Source organism: Mirounga leonina, unplaced genomic scaffold (assembly GCF_011800145.1).
Source record: "Mirounga leonina isolate KUSES-001 unplaced genomic scaffold, KU_Mleo_1.0 Mir_173, whole genome shotgun sequence".
Taxonomy (NCBI): domain Eukaryota; kingdom Metazoa; phylum Chordata; class Mammalia; order Carnivora; family Phocidae; genus Mirounga; species Mirounga leonina.
This window is the reverse complement of record NW_023270447.1, coordinates 17572931-17595151: the sequence shown is the minus strand read 5'-3', so window position 1 is coordinate 17595151 and position 22221 is coordinate 17572931. Positions and strand designations below refer to the sequence as shown.

Below are 22221 nucleotides of genomic sequence, written 5' to 3'. Positions count from 1 at the left end.
GAAGAATTTTGGCAGGGAAGAAAGAACATCCCTTTATTGAACATGCTCAAAAATTGAATGTAAGAAGTCAGCACTGTCTTCCCCTCCCAATTTATACCCACTGGCTTTTTCATATGACCCTGCTTCCCCCGAGAACCTTGTAAAACAAAAGCTTTTCCTTAGGGAGTGAGCTCAGATTGGCATGTATAAGCATTAATTCAGAGGCCCTTCTAAGAATACAGTGAAGTTGGAGTTTTTTGTTTTATTGAGCTTCAGGTACAGAAAATCGATAAAAAAAAAATCTTAACCAGAAGTCCTTCCAGATCTGCTTTAGTGAATAGTACCAAGTAAGAATCATTTTTATTAGCATATTTAAAACTTGTATATAAACAGATATTGAAAGTCCTCGAAAGTACTTTCACACCAATAGATGTTTTCAGTTTCCTCTGTGATCATTTTACTTACACACATAAACAATGTAAATCATCAAAAGTAAACCTTGGCCAAACCTTTAGTATTATAAGCGATTCTGAATGAATTGAGCCCTCATACATAATTTGCCCTATGAGAAGAAGAGAGTTGTGACTAGGTAGAGTTTTATTTCTCTTTACATGATTTTTGTAAATCATAAGTTCACTTGTATATAATGACTAATGTCTAATATACTTGCTAATAGTAATTTAATATTGAAAAGGTTGTATTAATGTGTTTTCAGTTGCAAATAAAATCCAGCTTTTTTTTTTTTTAAGATTTTATTTATTTATTCATGAGAGGCAGAGGGAGAAGTAGGCTCTCCACTGAGCAGGGAGCCCAATGCGGGACTCGATCCCAAGACTCCGGGATCATGACCTGAGCCAAAGGCAGACGCTTAACCATCTCAGCCCTGCAGGCGCCCTCCAGCTTTTCTTATGATAGAATGATAGTTAACTTTTGCTGCTTAACAGATTATTCCAAAGACTTTTTATCTCACACTTTCTATGAGTCAGGAATCTGGACACAGTTTAGCTTTGGGCCTTAGGCTCACAGTCTCTCCTGAGTATGCAGTGAAGCTGTTAGGGCTACAGTGTCATCTGAAGGCCCAACTAGAGGGCGATCCCTTTCTAAGGTCACTCTTGTGGTTGTTGGCAGGATTTAGTTCCTCAGAGGCTGCTGCACTCAGGGCCTCAGTGTCTCACTGGCTGTCGTCCAGGGACCTCTACATAGTGTACCTCGTACTTGTCATGTGCCTTACCCTCATAGTGAGTAAGATGGAAGCCACAGTTTTGTAACTAATCTAAGAAGTGACATCCCATCACTTTTTCCATGACAAGTTACAAATTAATCACTAGGTCCACCCCACATTCAAGGTGAAAGGACTGCATAATGGCATGACTACTGAAGCCAAGGGTTGTTGGTGGCCATCTTCGAAGCTGAGTGGCAAAATTTTTCAGGAGTTCCCAGCTTCGTATGTAGTATATTCCAATGTCTGGGTAAACGTCTTGAACTTCACACTAATTGAGGGCACCAAACCACATGCCCATGGGATTGCTATAAACTAACCCAATCATCCTGACAAAAGATGGGAGAGAGAAGAGGATTTTCTTACTGACCTAGACCCATCACAGCCTTCCCTCAAGCTGAATGTGAGTTGGGTCTATTCCACATCAATCACTATTGCTACATAATGAGGAAAAAATGCAATGTATATTGGGAAAACAACACACAGTGTTCCCAAAAGCTAGTAAAATATTTTAGGTGTTTTATCCAAACTGTCTTTTTTGTTTCACAGGTATAATCCATGAAGACCAAATAGAAGATGATCGTCTATTCATCATTTCTGGAATTCTAGCTACAATAATGTTCTGGTGGTAACTGATAACTAGCTTTGTTCCAAGAAAGACCTCCTTAGATTTCAGCCCCCTGCTTCCCAGTCCCTAACTGTACAGTGACTTCCCCTAGATAGAGGAGAACCATTTTTCCAACAAGGATAACCAAGTCCTTGCATCCCTAGCTGTAAGACATAAGATTTAAATTTTCAAGTAAATAAAAATACTAAGTTGAAACGTTAATAAATATTGATCTTATTGGTTGACAAACATTTGAGAACATTCCCATTTTGGCCTCACAATCTAAACTCTAGATTCTAAAAACAGTGAAGAGTTCAATAAATGCAATCTAAGATGAAGCCCTTTGGAAGTGTAGTCACTATTCTTTTAAAGAAACTGTGCTATAAAATGGTCCTGAGCAGTGTAGTTAATCAAGTCCAAAACAGGAATATTCCAGAATTTTCTGGACTCAACTAGAAAAAGGAAACTAGTTTATTTTCAAAATTTACAGTTTTTTCAAAATGTCTGTCAAGCATGTAAGTTACAAGGCCTCCAGAGCAGTTAAGGGGGGGGGGGCCCTCAGACAATTTGGGAAGCCTTACTGGAGGGCCAAGAAACAAAATAAGAATCAGATCTACACTCTTGGACACTGGAGGAAATGACAGCTGCTAGAAGTCTAACCATGGAGAGGGTCCAGAAAGCAGCCTGGTGGAGTGAGGAGCCTAATGGACAAGAATCTACAAGTTCAGTAAGTCACAGGCTACAATATACAGAAATCAGCTGTTTTTGTATATTAGCAATGAAAAATCCAAAAAGGAAGAAAATTCCATTCGCAGTAGCACCAGAAAGAATTCAATACTTAGTAAATTTAACAAAAGAAGTACAAGACTTGTGGGGTGCCTGGGTGGCATAGTCAGTTAAGCGTCTGACTCTTGATTTCAGATCATGTCCTGATCTCAGTGTCTTGAGATCGAGCTGTGGGTTAGCTCATGCTCAGCAGTCTGCTTGAGATTCTCTCCTTCTCCCTCTGCCCCTCCCACTTATGTGCTTGCTCTCTAAAATTAAAAAATCCTTAAAAATAAATGGAGTGTAAAACTTATATAATGAGGGGCACCTGGGTGGCTCAGTTGGTTAAGCATCTGCCTTTGGCTTGGGTCCTGATCCCAGGGTCCTGGGATCAAGCCCCACATCAGGCTCCCTGCTCAGCAGAGAGTCTGCTTCCCCCTTTCTCTTTCCCTCTGCCTCTCCCCTGCTCATGCTCTCAAATAATAAAAATCTTAAAAAAAAAAAAAAACTTGCATAATGAATACTATAAAACAGACATTAAAGAAGGCATAGAGATATTCCACGTTTATGAATTAGAAGTTTCAGTTATTAAGATGGTAGTCCTCGGGCGCCTGGGTGGCTCAGTCGTTAAGCGTCTGCCTTCGGCTCAGGTCATGATCTCAGGGTCCTGGGATCAAGCCCCACATCGGGCTCCCTGCTCCGCGGGAAGCCTGCTTCTCCCTCTCCCACTCCCCCTGCTTGTGTTCCCTCTCTCATGTCTCTCTCTCTCTGTCAAATAAATAAATAAAATCTTTAAAAAAAAAAAAAAAATGGTAGTCCTCCCCACATTGGTATAGATCAATGCAATCCCTCTTAAAATCCCAGTAGGTTTTTTTTGAAATATTTTCAAGCTGATCCTAAAATTTCTAGGGAAATACAAAGGATTTCCAAAATAGCCAAAACAATTTTGAAAAACACTTCCTGATTTCAAAACTTACTACAAAGCTACAGTAAGCAATACAGTAGGATACTGATAGGCATAAAGATCAGTGGGGCAGAGGGGCAGCTGGGAAGATGGCTGAGTAGGAGGATGTTAAGCTCCCTTTGCCCCATGGATACAAGTAGGTAACACTCACATCAGTATAAACCCAAAAGATGATGCAAAGACTGGCAGGATGAACTCCACAACTAAATAAATGGTAGACAAGAGGCCACATCAAAGAAGGTAGAAAGGACAAAGACATGGTCCGGGAGCAAAGCGGACTAGGGCCATCCGCAGCGGGAAGGGAAACAGTGGCACGAAGGACAGAAAACACTTTCACACTGGGGAGCCCATAAATGGGGAGGACGAATCCCCATAATATTTGCCTTTGAAAGTGAGAGGAGGCCAATTTCTTGAGTTCTTACAACCACTGGGACTTAAGAGGCAGGAATTTTTAAATCAATGGGCTCAGCTCCAGGAGAGCCTGGAGGGCATTAGGAAGCAGAGTTCCCACCCCTAAAGAGTCTTGGACAGATACAGCACAGAACCAGCAGTTTGAAAACACCAGCAGTAGATGGGAAGGAGAGTGAGTTGTTCATCTCAGAGCATGGCCTGGAGAGAGGGATCACAGGGAGACCCCTCTAGGAACAAGGGAGCCAGCGGGTGCCATTTCCCTCCCCTGCCCACCACATAAACAACGGATACCTGCAGGAATCATTGCAGCACTAACATTTGTTACCTAACTTGCTTACACCAAGCCCCACCCCACCCTTGTGCGGATCCACCCTTCCCAGTCATGATCACCTTAGTCCAGTCACTGTGGGCCCCCTCCCTGAGAAGACCCGTGGAAACCCTGCCAACACCACATCTAACTGGCACGTTGTGCAGGAACTCCGTTCTGGCGTGAGCAGGTCTCATTTCACTAGCAAACCACCACACACCTTGTTAAACACAATAGGCAAACACAGCCTCTGCAGACAACCGGACTGAAGAAAAGAGAGGGCAAGACTCAACAGCAGAGCACACACAACACCCATAAGAGACATTCCCTGAAGCACCAGGCCCTGGAGAACAAGGAACACTGCACGAAAAGATCTCTTCTACATAAGGCTTTTATAGTTAAGAGCAAGAGAAGTAGCTGACTTTCCTAACAAAGAAATAGACACAGGAAGTCCGACAAAACAAGGAGACAGGGAAATAGCTCTTAAATGAAAGAACAGGACCAAACCACAGCAAGAAATCAAAGCAAAATAGCTGTAAGTGGTATGCCTGATAGAAAATTTAAAGTAATGATCATAAAGCTACACACTGGACCTGAGACAAGTGTGGAGGACATCAGTGAGACCCTTAACACAAAGATACAAAAGAATCAGATAAACAACACAATAAATGAAATTTAAAATACACTTGATGGAACATAGAGGAGGCTAGATAAAGCAGAGGAAATAAAAACGACTTGGAAGACAGTAATAGAAAGTAAGCTGAGCAAAAGAGAAGAAAGAAAATAGGCAGATCGAGAATAGTCTTAGAGAACTCATTGATTCCATTAGTGTAATAACATTTGCATTACAGGGATCTCAGAAGAGAGAGAAAGGGGGGCAGGAAATTTATTTCAACAAATAGCTGAAAAATTCCCTATATATCCAGGAGATCCACATATCCACATCCAGGAGGCACAGAGATCTCCCCCACACACCACCAAATTCAACCCAAGGAATTCCACACCAAGACACACAGTAATTAAAATGGCAAAAAGTAGCAATAAGGAAAAAAAATTTTGCAGCTTTTTCAGCAGAAACTGCAGGCCAGAAGGGGGTAGCAGGATATATTCAACATGCTGAAAGGGAAAAATCTAGAGCCCAAAATACTCCTATCTACAAGGATATTGTTCAGAATATAAGGAGAGATCAAGAGTTTCTCAAAAAAGGAGTTCCTGACCACTACTAAACCAGCTCTATAAGAAATATTAATGGGGACTCTGAATGGAAAGGAAAGACCTTAAGTTGAGAGTATGAAATGTAGGAAAACACAAAAGTAGTAAAAAGTATTTCTGTAAAAAAAAAAAAAAAAAAAAAAAAAATCAGTCAAGGGTTTCACAAAAAATAAAAGGATGTAAAATACCATATACCTAAAACTTGTGGGGCAAGAAGAGTAAAGAATGGGTTTGAACTTAAGTGACCATCAACTGCTATATGCAGAAGATACTATATATAAATCTAATGGTAACCACAAATCAAAAACCAGTAACATATCAAAGAATAAAGAGAAAGGAATTCAAGTATATCAGTGAAGAAAGCCAATAAACCATGAAAGTAAGGATCAGAGAAAATCTACAGAAACAACCACAAATAAGTAACAAATTGGCAATACTTATTTATCAGTAATTACTTTGAACATAATGACTAAACACTCCAAAAGACATTTTTTTTTATCTACTCCATCACCCTATAAGATCCATCTATATGCTACCTGTAAGAGACTCATTTCAGACTGAATGGCACCTGCAGATTGAAAGTAAGGGGATGGAGATACATTTATCAAGCAAATGGAAGTCCAAAGAAAGCTGGAGTAGTAATACTTATATCAGACAAAATGCCTTTAAAACAAAGACTGTAACGAGACAAAGGACACTATATACTAAGAAAGGGGATAATCCAACAAAAAATACAATAACTGTACATATTTATGCACCCAACATGGGAGCACCCAAATACATAACAGTTATACAAACACAAAGGAAGTAATTGATAGCAATACAGTAACAATAGGGGACTTTAATACCTCACTCACACTAATGGACAGATCATCCAAACAGCAAATCAAGAGGGAAACAGTGACTTTGAATGACACACTGGACCAGATAGATTTTACGGACATATTCAGAACATTCCATCCTAAAAGAGCAGAATACACATCCTTTTCAAGTGCATATGGGATGTTCTCCAGAATAGATCACATGTTAGGCCACAAAACAAGTTTCAACAACAACAACAAAAGAAAAAAAAAAAAAGTACTCTCATGCATCTTTCCTACCACAACACTATGGAAATCCATCACAAGAAAAAAATCTGGGAATAATACAAATACATGGAGGCTGAATAACATGCTACTAAACAATGAATGGGTCAACCAAGAAATCAATGAGGACATCAAAAATTACATGGAAACAAATGAAAATGAAAACACAACAGTCCAAAATCTCTGGGATGCAGCAAAAGTGGTTCTAAGAGGGAAGTTTATAGAAATACAGGCCTCCTCAAGAAGCAAGAAAAATCTCAAAGCAACCTAACCTTACACTTAAAGGAGCCAGAAAAAAAACAATAAATGTAACCCAGAACCAGTAGGAGGGAGAAAATAATAAGGATTAGAGCAGAAATAAAATAGAAACTAAAAAAACTACAGAGCAGATCAATGAAACAAGGAGTTGATTCTTTGAAAAGATCAATAAAATGGATAAACCTTTAGCCAAACTCCTTAAAAGGGAGTGGGACCCAAGTAGGCAAAATAACTAATGAAAGTGGAGAAATAACCAACACCACAGAAATACAATTATAACAGATTAGGAAAACCTTTATGTCAACAAAATGGACAACTTAGAAGAAATGGATAAATTCCTAGAAACCTATTACCTACCAAAACTAAAGCAGGAAGAAATAGAAAATTTGAACAAACCAATTACCATTAATGAAATTGAATCAAGTAATCAAAACACTTCCAAAAAACAAAAGTCCAGAACCAGACAGCCTCATAGGTGAATTCTACCAAACATTTAAAGAAGAGCTAATACTTATTACTTTCAAACTATTCCAAAAAATATTAGAGGAAGGAAAACTTCCACATTCAGTCTAAAACCAGATAAAGGCCAAAACCAGATAAAGATACCACAATAGAACTACAGTCCAGTATCTCTCATGAATATAGATGCAAAAAACCTCAACAAAATATTAGCAAACCCAATCCAACAGTATATTAAAAAAAAAAAATCATTCACCACAACCAAGTGAGAGTTATTACCAGACACAAGGCTGGTTCAATATGTGCAACAATCAGTGTGATAAATCAATAGGATAAAAACCATATGATCATTTCAGTAGATGCAGGAAGAGCACCTGACAAACTACAAATCACTCATGATGGAAACCCTCTGCACATTAGGTCTAGAGGGAGCATAACTCAACATAATAAAGGCCATATATGAAAAACCCACAGCCAACATCATACTCAATGGTGAAAAACAGAGCTTTTCCCTGTTTATCAGGGATATAAGACATGGATGTCCACTGTCACCACTTTTTTTTTTTTTAAGATTTATTTATTTTAGAGAGCATGCATGAGTGCGCACCCAAGGAGGGGAGGGAGAGAGAAACTTTAGCAGACTCTACATTGAGTGCAGAGCTTGATATGGAGCTCAATCCCATGATCCTGAGATCACTACCTTAGCTGAAGCCAAGAGTCTGATGTTTAACCAACTGCACCACCTAGATGCCCCTCTCACCATTTTTATTCAGCATAGTACTGGAAGTCCTAGCCACAGCAATTCAACAACATAAATAAAAGGCATCCAAATTGGTAAGGAAGAAGTAGAAGTTTCACTATTTGCAGATGACATGATTGTATACATAGAAAATCCTAAAGACTCCACCAAAAAACCACTAAAACTGTTACGTGAATTCAGTAAAGTCGCAGGATACAAAATCAATGTACAGAAATCTGTTGCATTCCTATAACTAATAATGAAGCAGCAGAAAGAGAAATTAAGAAAACAATCCCATTTACAATTGCACCAATAATAATAAAATATCAAAGAATAAACTTAACCAAAGAGGTGAAAGACCTGTACTCGGAAAACTGTAAAACATTGGTGAAATTGAAGATGACATAAAGAGGGGCGCCTGGGTGGCTCAGCTGGTTAAGTGGCTGCCTTCAGCTCAGGTCATGATCCCAGGGTCCTGGGATCAAGCCCTGCATCAGGCTTCCTGCTCAGCGGGGAGTGTGCTTCTCCCTCTACCTCTGCTCCCCCACCCCCGCTCATGCTCGCTCTCTCAAATAAATCTTTAAAAAAAAAATGAAGATGACACAAAGAAATGGAAAGACTATTCCATGCTCATGGACTGGAAGAACAAATATTGTTAAATGTCTATACTACCCAAAGCGATCTATACAATTAATGCAATCCCTATCAAAATACCAATAGCATTTTTCACAGAACTAAAACAATTCTAAAATTTGTACGGAAATACAAAAGACCTTGAACAGCCAAAGCAATCTTGAGAAAGAAAAAACGGGCACCTGGGTGGCTCAGTAGGTTAAGCACCTAACTCTTGATTTTGGTTCAGGTCATGATCTCAGGGTCATGAGATTGAGCCCTGTGTCAGGCTCCGTGGTCAGTGGGGAGTCTACTTGAGCTCTCGCCCTGCTCCTCCCCCACCTCTCTCCAATAAAAGATCTTAAAAAAGAAAAGAGAAAAAACTGGAAGTATCACAATTCCAGATTTTTGCTATATTGCAAAGTGGTAGTAATTAAAACAGTATGGTACTGGCATAAAAACAGACACATAGATCAATGGAATAGAACAGAAAACCCAGAAATAGACCCACAATTCTATGGTCAATTAATCTTCCACCAAGGAGGAATGAATGTGCAATGGGAAAAAGACAGTCTCTTCAACAAATGGTGTGCGGAAAACTGGACAACCGCATGCTAAAGATAGAAACTGGACCACTTTCTTACACCATGCACAAAAATAAACTTATAAATGGATTAAAGACCTAAATGTGAGACCTGAAACCATAAAAATCCTAGATGAGAAGATAGGCAGTAATCTCTCTGACACTAGCCATAGCAACATTTTTCTAGATAGGTCTCCTGAGGCAAGGGGAATAAAAACAAAAATAAACTACTGGGATTACACCAACAAAGTTTCTGCACAGTGAAGGAAACAAATCAAGAAAACTAAATGGCAACTACTGAACAAGAGAAGATATTTGCAAATGACATATCCAGTAAAGGGTTAGTATCCAAAATATATAAAGAAATGATACAACTCAATACCCAGAGAACAAATAATCCAAGAAAAAAATGAGAACACATGAACAGACATTTCTCCAAAGACATATACAGATGGCCAAAAGACACACGAAAAGATGCTCAATAGTACTCATCATCAGCAACATGCAAATCAAAACCACAATGAGGTATCACCTCACATCTGCCACACTGACTAACATAAAAACACAAGAAACAAGTGCTGGCAAGGGTGTGGAGAAAATGGAACTCTTTTGCATTTTTTTTTTTTTTTTAAGATTTTTTTTTATTTATTTATTTGACAGAGAGAGACACAGCGAGAGAGGGAACACAAGCAGGGGGAGTGGGAGAGGGAGAAGCAGGCTTCCTGCCGAGCAGGGAGCCCGATGCGGGACTCGATCCCAGGACCCTGGGATCATGACCTGAGCTGAAGGCAGTCGCTTAACCAACTGAGCCACCCAGGCGCCCTCTTTTGCACTCTTGATGGGAATGCAAACTGGTGCAGCCACTGTGGAAAACAATATGGAGTTTCCCAAAAAAATTATATATAGAACTACCCTATGATCCAGTAACAGCACTACTGGATATTTATCCAAAGGATACAAAAAACAGTAATTGAAAGGAATATATGCACCCCTATGCTTACTGCAGCATTATTTACAATAGCCAAACTATGGAAGCTGCCCATGTGTCCATCAAAAGATGAACAGATAAAGAAGATGTGGCATTTATATACAATGGAATATATTTTTAAGCCATAAAAAAATGAAATCTTGCCATTTGTAATGACATGGACAGAGCTAGACAGTATAATGCTAAGTGAGTAAGCCAGAGAAAGACAAATATCATATGATCTCATCTGTGGAATTTAAGAAACAAAACAAAGAAGCAAAGAAGAGAGAAAGAGAGAAAAACTAAGAAACAGACCCTTAACTATAGAGAATACACTGATGGTTACCAGAGGGGAGGTGGGTAGATAGATGGGTGAAATAGGTGATGGGGATTAAAGAGTACCCTTATCACGACAAAAAAAAAAAAAAAAAAAAAAATCAATGGAACAGAATTGAGAGTCCATGAGTAAACCCTCATATTTATGGTCAATTGATTTGCAATGAAGAAAGGATGGTCTCTTCAACAAATGGTGCTGGAATGTTTGGATATCAGATACAAAAAAGGTGAATTTAGACCCTTACCTACCACCATATGCAAAAATAAATTCAAAATGGATCAGAGACCTAAATGTCAGAGCTGGAAGTATATAACTTTTAGAGCAAACAGGAGAAAACTTACATGACATTGGTTTATAATGAGAGTTCTTACATATGATGCCAAACATACAATCCATAAAGAAAACTTTAAGTTAGACTTCATCAAATAGAAGAGGAAGGAAAACTTTCAAACTCATTCTATGAGGTCAACATTACCATGATCCCAAAAACAAAATAAAACTACAGGCCAGTATCTACGATAAATGTATACACAAAAACCCTCAACAAAATATAAGCAAACCAAATTCAACAATACATTTAAAAAGTCATTCACAACGACCAAGTAGGATTTATTCCAGGGATGCAAAGGTGGTTCAATATTGCAAATCAATGTGATATATCACATTAATAAGACAAAATATAAAAACCATACGATCCTCTCAATAGATGCAGGAAAAAAGCATTTGAAAAAGTACAACATCCATTCATGAGAAAAACTCTCAACAAAGTCGGTTTAAATATTACCTAAAATTTAATACCTAAACATAATAAAGGCCATGTATGAAAAACACACAGCCAACATCACTCAGTGGTGAAAAACAGCTTTTCCTCTGAGGTCAGGAACAAGACAAGGATGTCCACTCTCTCACCACTTTTATTCAACATAGTACTGGAAGTCCCAGCTGCAGCAATCAGACAACATAAATAAATAAAAGGCATTCAAATTGGTAAGGAAGAAGAGAAGACATGATACTATATCTAGAAAACCCTAAAGACTCCACCAAAAAACCTATTAGAACTGATAAATGAATTCAGTAAAGTTGCAGGATTCAAAATTTATAGAAATCTGTTGTCTTTCTCTACACTAATAATGAAGTAGCAGTAAGAGAAATTAAGATAACAATCCCATTTACAATTGCACCAAAAAGAATAAAATACCTATAGATCTTTAACCTCCTCCTTGGTTAAGAAGGTAAAAGACCCCTAACTCTGAAAGGAATTGAAGACCACACAAATGGAAAGCATTCCATGCTCGTGGTTTGGAAGAATTAATAACTGTTAAAATGTCCATACTACCCAAAGCAATCTACAGATTCAATGCAATCCCTATGAAAATACCAATAGCATTTTTCACAGAACTAGAATAATCTTAAAATTTGTATTGAACCACAAAGACCCCAAATAGCCAATGAAATCTTGAGAAAGAAGAACAAAGCTGGAGGTATCATAATTCCAGATTCAACATATACGGCAGAGCTATAGTAATCAAAAGAGTATATGGTACTGGAACAAAAACAAATAGATCAATAGAATAGCCCAGAAATAAACCCATGCTTATATGGCTAATTAATCTACAACAAAAGAGGCAAGAATATACAATGGAGAAAAGACAATCTTTTTAATAAGGTGCTGGGAAAACTGGACAGCTACATGCAGAATAGTGAAACTGGACCACTTTCTCACCCATACACAAATTAAACTCAAAATGGATTGAAGACCTAAATGTGAGCTCTGAAACCATAAAACTCCTAGAAGAAAACATAGTAACCTCTCTGACATCAGCCTTAGCAACTTTTTCTAGCTATGTCACCTCAGGCAATGGAAACAAAAGCAAAAATAAACTATTGAGACTACCCCAAAATAAAAAGCTTTAGCACAGCAAAGGAAACAAAATGAAAAGGCAACCTACTGAATGGGAGAGGCTATTTGCAAAGAAAGGAGAGATCTGATAAGGGGTTAATATCCAAAATATATTAAGAACTTATATAACCTAGCACCAAAACAAAATAAATTCCAGTTAAAAATGGGCAAAGGAAATGCACACCAAGAAAACAAATAATCCAATTAAAAAATGGGCAGAAGACATGAACAGACATTTCTCCAAAGAAGACATACAGATGGCCAACACACACATGAAAAGATGCTCAGTAGCACTCATCATCAGCAACATGCAAATCAAAACCACAATGAGGTATCACCTTGTACCTGTCAGACTGGCTAAAATCAAAAACACAAGAAACAAGTGTTGGCGAAGATGTGGAGAAAAAGGAACTCTCTTGCACTGCTGGTGGGAATACAAACTGGTGCAGCCATGGTGAAAAAACAATATAGAGGTCCCTCAAAAAATTAAAAATAGAACTGCCCAATGATCCAGTAATTGCTCTACTGGGTATTTACCCAAGGAATATAAAAACACTAATTCAAAAAGATATATGCATCCCTATGTTTACTGCAGCATTATTTACAATAGCCAAACTATGGAAGCAACCCAAGTGTCCATCCATAGATGAATGGATAAAGAGGAGGTGGTGTTTGTGTATACCGTGTGTGTGTGTGTCTACATATACGTATGTAGACACACAATGGAGTATTACTCAGCCATAAAAAAGAATGGAATCTTGCAATTTGCAACAACATGGATGGATGTAGCAAGTATAATGCTAAGTTAAATAAGTCAAAGAAAGACAAATTCCATATGATTTCACTCAAATGTACAACTTAAGAAACATGAAGAGAAAAAAAAAAAGAGATAAAGCAAAAAAATAGACTCTCAACTATACAAAGCAAACAAGGGTTACCAGAGGAGAAGTGGGTAGGGGCTGGGTAAAACAGGTGAAGGGAATTAAGAGGACACTTATAATGAGCACGGAGTAATGTACAGAATTGTTGTATCACTATATTGTACTGCTGAAACTAATATAACACTATATGTTAATTATACTAGAATCAAAATATTTTTTTAAAGTGGGCAGAGGGATGCCTGGGTGGCACAGTAGGTTAAGTGTCCAACTCTTGGTTTCAGCTCAGGTCATGATCCCAGGGTCCTGAGATCAAGCCCCACATCAGACTCCACACTTAGCACTGAGTCTGCTTGAGATTCCCTCAATAAATAAATAAATAAATCTTTTAAAAAAATAAAATAAAAATAAAAATGGGCAGGGGACCTGAATAGACATTTTTTCAAAGACAGTAGATGGCCAACAGACACATGAAAAGATGCTCAATAGTATTAATCATCAAGGAAATGCGTATCAAAACCATAATGACATATCACTACAAACTAGTACAGACAGCTAGAATCAAAAAGACAAGAATGACAAGTGTTAGCAAGGATATGGAGAAGACAACCCTTGTGCTTTGCTGGTGGGAGTGTAAATTGGTGCAGCCACTGTGAAAAACAGTATGGAGCTTGCTCAAAAAATTAAAAATAGAAATAACCTACAATCCAGTAAACCCATTATTAGGTATTACCCAAAGAAAACAAAAATACTAATTCAAAAAGATATATGCACCCCTATGTTTATTGCAGCATTATTTACAATAGCCAAGATATGGAGCAACCCAGTTCCAATAATGAACCCAAGCTCACTAATAGATGGATAAAGAAGAGGTGGTATATGTGCATATACATATATATAATGGATTATTACTCAGCCATAAAAAAGAATGAAATCTTGCCATTTGTGACAAGATGGATGGACCTAGAGGGCATTATTCTAAGTGGAATAAGTCAGAGAAAGACAAATACTGTATGACTTCACTTATACGTGGAATCTAAAAAACAAAACAAATTAAAAAGTCTCTTAAATACAGTGATCAAACTGGTAGTTGCCAGAGGGGAGATGTGTGGAGAGATGGACAAATGGATGAAGGGGATTAAGAGGTACCAACTTCCGGGGCGCCTGGGTGGCTCAGATGGTTAAGCGTCTGCCTTCAGCTCATGTCATGATCTCAGGGTCCTGGGATCGAGTCCCACATCAGGAGCCTACTTCTCCCTCTGCCTGCCACTCCCCCTGCTTGTATGCGCTCTCTCTCTGGCAAATAAGTAAATAAAATCTTAAAAAAAAAAAGAGGTACAAACTTCCGGTTATAAAATAAATGTCACAGAGATGAAAAATACAACATAGGGAATATAGTCAGTAATATTTTAATAACGCTGTATGGTGACAGATGGTGACTACACTTAAGATGAGCACTGATTAATGTATAAAATTGTTGAATTTATATGTTATACAACTGAAACTATTAACATTGTATGTTACTTATATGTCAATAAAAAAAAAAAGACAAGAAATAACAAGTGTTGGCGAGGATGGGAGAAAAGAGAATCTTCATGCATTGTTGGTGGAAATGTAAATTGGTGCGGCCACTGTGGAAAACAGTAATGGAGTTCCTCAAAAATTGAAGTAGAGGGGTGCCGGAGTGGCTCAGTTGGTTAAGCGTCTGCCTTCAGCTCAGGTCATGATCTCAGGGTCCTGGGATCAAGCCCCGCATATGGCTCCTTGCTCAGTGGGAGTCTGCTTCTCCCTCTGAGCCTCCCCTCACTTGTGCTCTCTCTCTCTAATAAATAAATAAAATCTTTAAAAACATTGAAGTAGAATTACCATATGACCCAGTAAATTCCACTTCTGGGTATTTATCCAAAGGAAACAAAAACACTAATTCTAAAAGATATGTGCACCCCCATGTTCACTGCAGCACTATTTACAATAGCCAAGACAGGGGAACAACTTAAATGCCCACTGACTAATTAAAGGATAAAGAAAATGCGCCATATATACACAAGAGAATATTACATATCCATAAAAAAGAATAAGATTGTGCCATTTGAGACAACATGGATGTACCTACAGGGTATTATGCTAAATGAAAGAAGTCAGACAGAGACAGACAAATACCATATGATCTCACTTGTATGTGCAATCTACCAATAAAAGTTTTAGAATATTTAAAAACCAAGCTCAAAGATACAGAGAGCAGACTGGTGGTTTCAAGGGAGGGTGGGTAAAATGGGTAAAAGGAGACAAAGGTACCAACCTCCTGTTATAAAATAATTAAGTTGTGGGAATGTGATGTATAGCATGGTGACTATGGTTAATAATACTGTGTTTCCTATTTGAAGGGTGCTAAGAGAGTAGATCTTAAAAATTCTCATTACAAGAAAAACATTTTGTAGCTATGTGTGGGGACAGATGTCGACTAGACTTACTGTGGTGATTTCACTATATATACAAATATAAAATCATGTTGTACACCTGAAATAAAATGTTATGTTGATTATACCTCAATAAAAAAATTTTAAACAAAATTTTTAAAAATCATAGATGACAGGGCCCCTCCCTCTGGCCTACTAATGACAATTCTCCAGGGTAAAGAGGGGAAGAAGCTGCTGTATCCCACTGCTCCCCTCTCTGGGCCCTGAGACATTGCTTTACTTTTCTCCCCCACCCTGCAGGTGTAGGGCCCTCGAGTAAGGACACAGTAGCTCACCACAGAAACATTAGGAAGCCAAATGAACTAATGCCCAATTGGACCACAACCATCTCTGTCCCCTGGTCACCTCAAGGCCAGCAGCTTTGGGGGTGCTGCATCTGCCTCCTACACACCCCTACCAGGTTTATGTTCGTTCAGGAGGACCAGAGCAGATTTCAGTTCAGCTCCCAAGACCTGTGCTATATCTTGGTTTCTAAATGTCATTTTCCAATAAAAGGAACCAAGTCTGCTTTGGAAATTGGTTCTAAGTTCTAGTTCTAAGGCTGAGGTAGAAAAAATACAAGATGAGCCTGGAGCATCTCGCAGTATCAAAAAGTAAACAAGTGTTTCCTGCTGAAGAAAGGCGTGCATGGCCTTCCACTGCAGACTCATCTGCAGCATCCACTGCTCAGGCCACTGAATGGGTAGGAAAAACGATTAGGTGATTTTTTTTTTTTTAAGATTTTATTTATTTATTTATTTGAGACAGAGAGAATGAGAGAGACAGAGAGCACACGAGAGGGGGGAGGGTCAGAGGGAGAAGCAGACCCCCCGCCGAGCAGGGAGCCCGATGCGGGACTCGATGCAGGACTCGATCCCGGGACTCGATCCCGGGACTCCAGGATCATGACCTGAGCCGAAGGCAGTCGCTTAACCAACTGAGCCACCCAGGCGCCCCGATTAGGTGATCTTAAGCTAGCTGTTTGTCCCCAGGCTCTTAAACAGAAAACAGAAGTAAGGTCAGAAAATAAACATCAGTTTTGAAATAAATCAATGAATAATACTATTTGAAGATAGTATTCCTTGCAGGAGGTGGAGCTTAGTCCACCCTTTGAGAGTGGTTTCAACTTAGTGAACTGCTTCCATAGAATAGGGAAAGGAAAAACACCGGCTTTACCAAGTGATGAAGGTTCACGTCCCTGGGGCTATAAGGTGCCTATCATGTGCCCCCTGATATATGTGATGAGAAGGCACTTCAATTCTGTGGTATTCTTCCCCAAAACCATAACCTGGGTCTAATTATGCAAAAACAGACAAATCCAGTTTGGGCACATTTCTTCAGAAAATTTGGCCAGGACCCCTCAAGGCTCAAAGTCATGAAAAACAAGGAAAGACTGAAAAGTTGTCACAGATCAGGGGAGACATGTAAACTAAATGCAGTATGGTATCCTGATCTGGATGAGAACAGAAAGAGGACATTAATAGAAAAACTGGTCTGGAGTTTAGTTAATAGTAATAAATCAATAGAGTTTCTTAGTTTTAACAAATGTGCCAAGGAAATGCAAATTGTAAATAATGGGGGAAGGTGGGTGAGGGGTATGTGGGAACTCTGTACTTCTCCCCAACTTTCTGCAAATCTATAATTATTTCAAAATAAAAAGTTTATTTTATAAAAAAGTACTGACTGGCCATGAGCAGGGATGCAAAGACAAGACAGGCATTGCCCTCAGAATCTTCTGCCTTCCTACAGGAGGGAGCCATGACGAAGTTAAATGCCTTGAAGGAACAAGCACTCTGGCTTGCCTGGGACAGTCCCTAGTTTATACCCATTATCTCAGCATCATGATTAATTACAAGCACCCCCTTTTACTTCTGAAAGTATTCTGATTTGGACATTAAATTTTATGGTCATACCACGTAAAAGCACAGAGTATGCTGTGGTGGTCAGAGATAAGAGGGAATACTTGTGATGGCAGGGAAGGATGGATGGGGTTAAGAAGTGGAAATAGGGGGATAGGAAGGAAGAGAGATGGCTCAGACTGGGGCAGCCTCAAGAGGAAGGGCCCAGAGGCAAGTAAGACCCAAGGGGTATTCTTTTTAAGACACGGAAGTCTGAAGTTGGAGAAAACGGAGAAAAGCAGCAGACACGATTAAGAAGATGGGGTCAACTAGGGTTGGAAGCACATTAAAAGGACTAGCACTCTCCTGGGGCAGTAATGTATTTTCAAGCAGATGGGAGGGTAAGGGACTCTACCACCCTACAAATGAAAAACCTACAAAATCAACTTTCTTCAGAAAGATCCTTTTCCCTGGGGCCCTTATCTATTCTTCCCTAACTTTTCCTATACTTTCTCTGGGCCCTTGATATATACGGAGCTCCAGCTCACCCAAGCTAACCTCAAGCTATTGTGAGGTCCCTCTCTACACTGATATTGCCATTCGTTCAGCTCTCAACATACACAAGATTCAAGCAGCTGCTTCCCTAGACTTGGGTGTCTGACCCAAACTGTGGTTCAGTCATATGCTCTGCTGACTCAGAGCCTACACCCCTCCTTTCCAGAACGCCAGTCCTTGACCCCGCATGTGGCATTCTTTGCCATTGAAGTAAAGGGTCACCTTCAATAAAGCGTAACCCCCAAGCCTTCTTGTGAACTCCAAATTTCAGAGAACGGGAAGAAATGTTTTTATAAAAACCCTGTTGCTCTTTCAGGGAAGAAGACTTGCATTCTAAATAGTTTTACTACGAAAAGTAAGCTGTGATTCAGTTTCACTTTCTATTTAAATACTTCAGGAATTAATTCATATGCTATTATTTTCAGAGAATGACTTTATATATTTTTTAAATCTTGTCCTTTGAATCATTTCATTCCCATGTGATTCTCAAACACTTAAAAATCCCCAAAATCCCACCAAGCTTCATATACTTAGTGAAGTCTCTATAAGGGATTATTTAGCATCTTCTGCTTATAGTCCTGTCCAAAAACCAGCTGATCTTCCTACCTTAAAGATTTACCTAGACCAAAGTAAGAGATACCATTCTGAAATCTGAGTGTCTTTACTAGCTGCACACTATACACCCTGGTAGAAAAATCAGAGTAAGAATGTCTAGAAGCCCACCTCTCCCAGGCTATGGGTACAGTGGGGAGCAGGGGGTACTTCTCCCCTGCAGTGTGCCCAGGACGCCTGAGTGGGACTGGGCCTGGCTTCTGTGGCCTCTGCGGGCAACCTGGAGGCTGAGAGGTGGGGGGCAGTGGTGGCTGGGGATGCCCTGGGAGCCCGCAGATAAAATTCTCCGATGAAATTTGGTCTTCCTCCACGAAACTTGCCTTCTCTGGGAATTCCTATGTCCTTTACCAAATTAAATAGGAATAGGAACTTTCATAAAATCTGAGCCATCCAGCTCTCTGCTCTCTAAATTTCCAAGCCTTTGCATGTCCTTCCGTCAGCAAAAAATGCTCATGTTTTAGAAAACTGACTGCCAGTGAAGTAACGGAGAGGTGGAATTGGACCAAACACGTTTATGTGAGAGCAGCTTCCCCAAGCCCTTCCCTATGAAGGAGCAGGCCTCACTTCTGGGGCCAGTGGAGAGAAGCCCACTCCAAGGTGCTAGTTTTCAGTTGGCTTCCCAGCACCTCTGCAGTCATAACCAAAGCGAAGGAGAATATTGCATGACTTCAGAAGAAAGCTGGCCACCTTGCAACATCTTCAGGAAATTCTGCACTCCCCTAGGGCTTGCAAAACTCCCTATGTCTTGCAGACCAAAGGCAAGATCTCAGTCACCTAGCTCTAGTTTGCATAATTAAAGAAAGTGGAAGCTAGTTATTTTCTGGGTGACCCTTGGCCCAACCAAGCCCACAGGGCCTGTGACAAAAATAAGATAGCAATAAAATGAACTATGGTAGCAGTGAAAACTCGTACTACTTACAGGAGCAGGAAAAGCCAGGCCCCTGGATGTTCATCCGACCCCTTAACCTGCAAGGGTCACATGGCCAAAGCAGTGTCCACTGAACGTACTCTAATGTTATTCTTTTGAAGATGAACTCCTGCAACTTAATGTAATTTCATGTCATAATCCCTAAGACTTTTCAGAGAAACAATTTACTAAAATCTTCTATAATACCTTTTATCTTCCTTTGTGATGTGGAAAAGCATAGCCTGTGATGTGTTAATTTGCTATCACATCTTTACCTCTTTCTGGTCCTTCTTCCCCTGTCCTATTAACGTACTATCCAACTGTGGGGGAAAAATTAAAACACAAAAGTTTAAAACACACACACACACACACACAGAGAAGTTTAGAGCCACAACCAGTAGGACCACACAGGGAGAGAGAGAGAGAAAGTCCACCTTCAAAGTAAGCCGAGCGGCTCTACCTCTTCCACATGCGGCACCCAGACAGATTTCCTTTGTACAAAGAGCCTCGCTACTAGAGGAAGAAATGTGAAAATCACCCAGTTACTCTAAACCCCCTCACTTTAAAGAAGCACAAATCAAGACACAGGTTTACTTGGCGGGAGGTCACTTTTAGCAGAGCAATCGCTGGAAACCAGGTCTCACACTCCCAGTCCGTGGCAACAAAAAAGCCCAATTAGCTTAGGAGAGACAGAGGAAGCTCCACGTGGGCCTCTTTCAATCAAAAGCCACCTGGGATGAGGGCAGCCACCCCGTCTGTGGAGCTAAACTAAGAGCCCTCCGCCCCCGCCCCCGCTTCCGTTGCAGAACAAGGGTCACTGCCACAGGGAGAGCTGAACCTGTGGACTGGGTTCTGGTTTGAGTCAGAGCACAATTTGGTTTTTAAGCCCAGAATTTGTTTGGATCCTCCAGCCTTGTTTAGAGGTTGAGAGACCATGGGGCCGCCTAGCAGCCCTTGGCTTTTCAGAGTTTGGGAAAGCAACTCAGTTGCATTAGGAGTTTCTCGGAGAAAGCTTCTAAGACAAAGAAGGAATATTTATTTACTAAGTGGGAGAGGAAGCTACTGCTGAAGACCTTTCTAACCCACTTCTCTAAGGTTCACTTCCATAAAACCAGTAAACATACCTATCACAACTTTGTTTCTCCAAGTAAAGCCTTGAGACTTTTTTGTGTGTGTGGAAAGTGACACAGCAAGCAAGCTAGCTTGCTCATGTTAGCAAGACTGAGGATATCTACAGAAGTGGGGTTCTGGGACACTTTGCGGATGGGAGTAATAAATTTAACATTAATATGAAGGTCTGTGACAGTTTCTGGCTTCTTTTTTTTTTCTTTTTTTTAGGAATATATGAAATTTCACAGTCTTCATCTTGTGCAGCTCCAGGCCCTGGGAGGCAGGCTAGCTGGGGGTTAAGCACAGGGTGGGTAGGCCTAACCTGGCAGCCTGAGTTTTTTAGCATCTAGGCAGCATGGAGTTTTTGAGTCTCCCCTGAAGTTGTCCCCTCCCCCCACACACAGCCCACATTCCTGGGGAGGGTCCTAACATCTGCCTGGGGCTTCAGAACCATGCACATTCATTCATTCAACCAAAATTTATTGAGTACTCACCTTAGGCCAGGCCTTCCCATCTGGGACCACTCACTAAGTGCCCTCCAGGGTGCTCTGTGCCCTTTCTCAAAGAGGCACAGAGGACCAGATTCCGCTGTCTCCTGCGCTCCCCGCAGTAGCTTATAGTTAGCCTGCGCTATAAAACATTCAGTAAACCCACGCGCACAATAGGCAAAATGGGAAAAGGCTGGGATTTGTGGCCAGACTGACCCAACTGAAGTCCTACCATTGGGGCAATTGGCAATAACCAGCTGCTTGATCTTGAGCAGGTGGTTAAAGTTCTCTGAGCCTCAGCTTCTTTAGATGAAAATGGAGGATAAGAAAATATATTCCTGGGATGCCTGGGTGGCTGTCAGTTAAGCATATGCCTTCGGCTCAGGTCATGATCCCAGGGTCCTGGGATTGAGTCCTGCATCAGGCTCCTTGCTCAGCGGAGAGCCTGCTTCTCCTTCCCCCTGGTTGTGCGCTCTCTCTCTCTCTCTCTCTCCCCCCCCGCCCCAACAAACAAATAAAATCTTAAAAAAGAAAAAATATATTCCTTACAGAGAATTTGTTTAATGGGACATAAAGACATATAAGTAAATATATAGGGACCACCAGTATTAGGTAAAAACTTTTTTTTAAGATTCAGCACAATTTTTATTTTAATATATTTCAAAGTAATGCCTGTACATAATTACAACAGTAACACCTACATAGCTTTTACTCTGTACCAGGCACTATTCCAAATATTTTACATAGATTAAACTAGTTCACCCTAACAACAACCTTCTGAAGTAAGTACAATTACCTGGTGTTCAACAAATGATGTAACTGAGGCACAGAGAAGTTGAGTGACTTGCCTAAGGTCACACAGCTAGCAAGTGGCATGACCTGGCTTCAAATCATGTCCATATTCACGCAGTTCAATAATTCAAAAAATTCTGTAAGACTTGTTTTGAAAAGCAGCCACTCTCTGCATTTCCTT

General features: G+C 40.0%; 1 protein-coding gene and 1 long non-coding RNA gene across 4 annotated transcripts in view; one reads left to right on the top strand and one right to left on the bottom strand.

Annotated features, from left to right (window-relative positions):
- The window catches only part of RPAP2 (RNA polymerase II associated protein 2), a 78465-nt gene extending 75616 nt beyond the window's left edge, over positions 1–2849 (top strand). For all 3 annotated transcript variants that reach the window (XM_035018034.1, XM_035018035.1, XM_035018033.1), the window contains one exon: positions 1748–2849. Coding sequence is in view for 1 of the 3 variants with exons in the window: in XM_035018035.1 (XP_034873926.1) it covers positions 1748–1760 (13 nt within the window). In the remaining 2 variants the exon portion in view is untranslated. The remainder of the gene's footprint in view (positions 1–1747) is intronic.
- The window catches only part of LOC118019143, a 69880-nt gene that overhangs the window by 28570 nt on the left and 19089 nt on the right, over positions 1–22221 (bottom strand). The window lies entirely within an intron of this gene.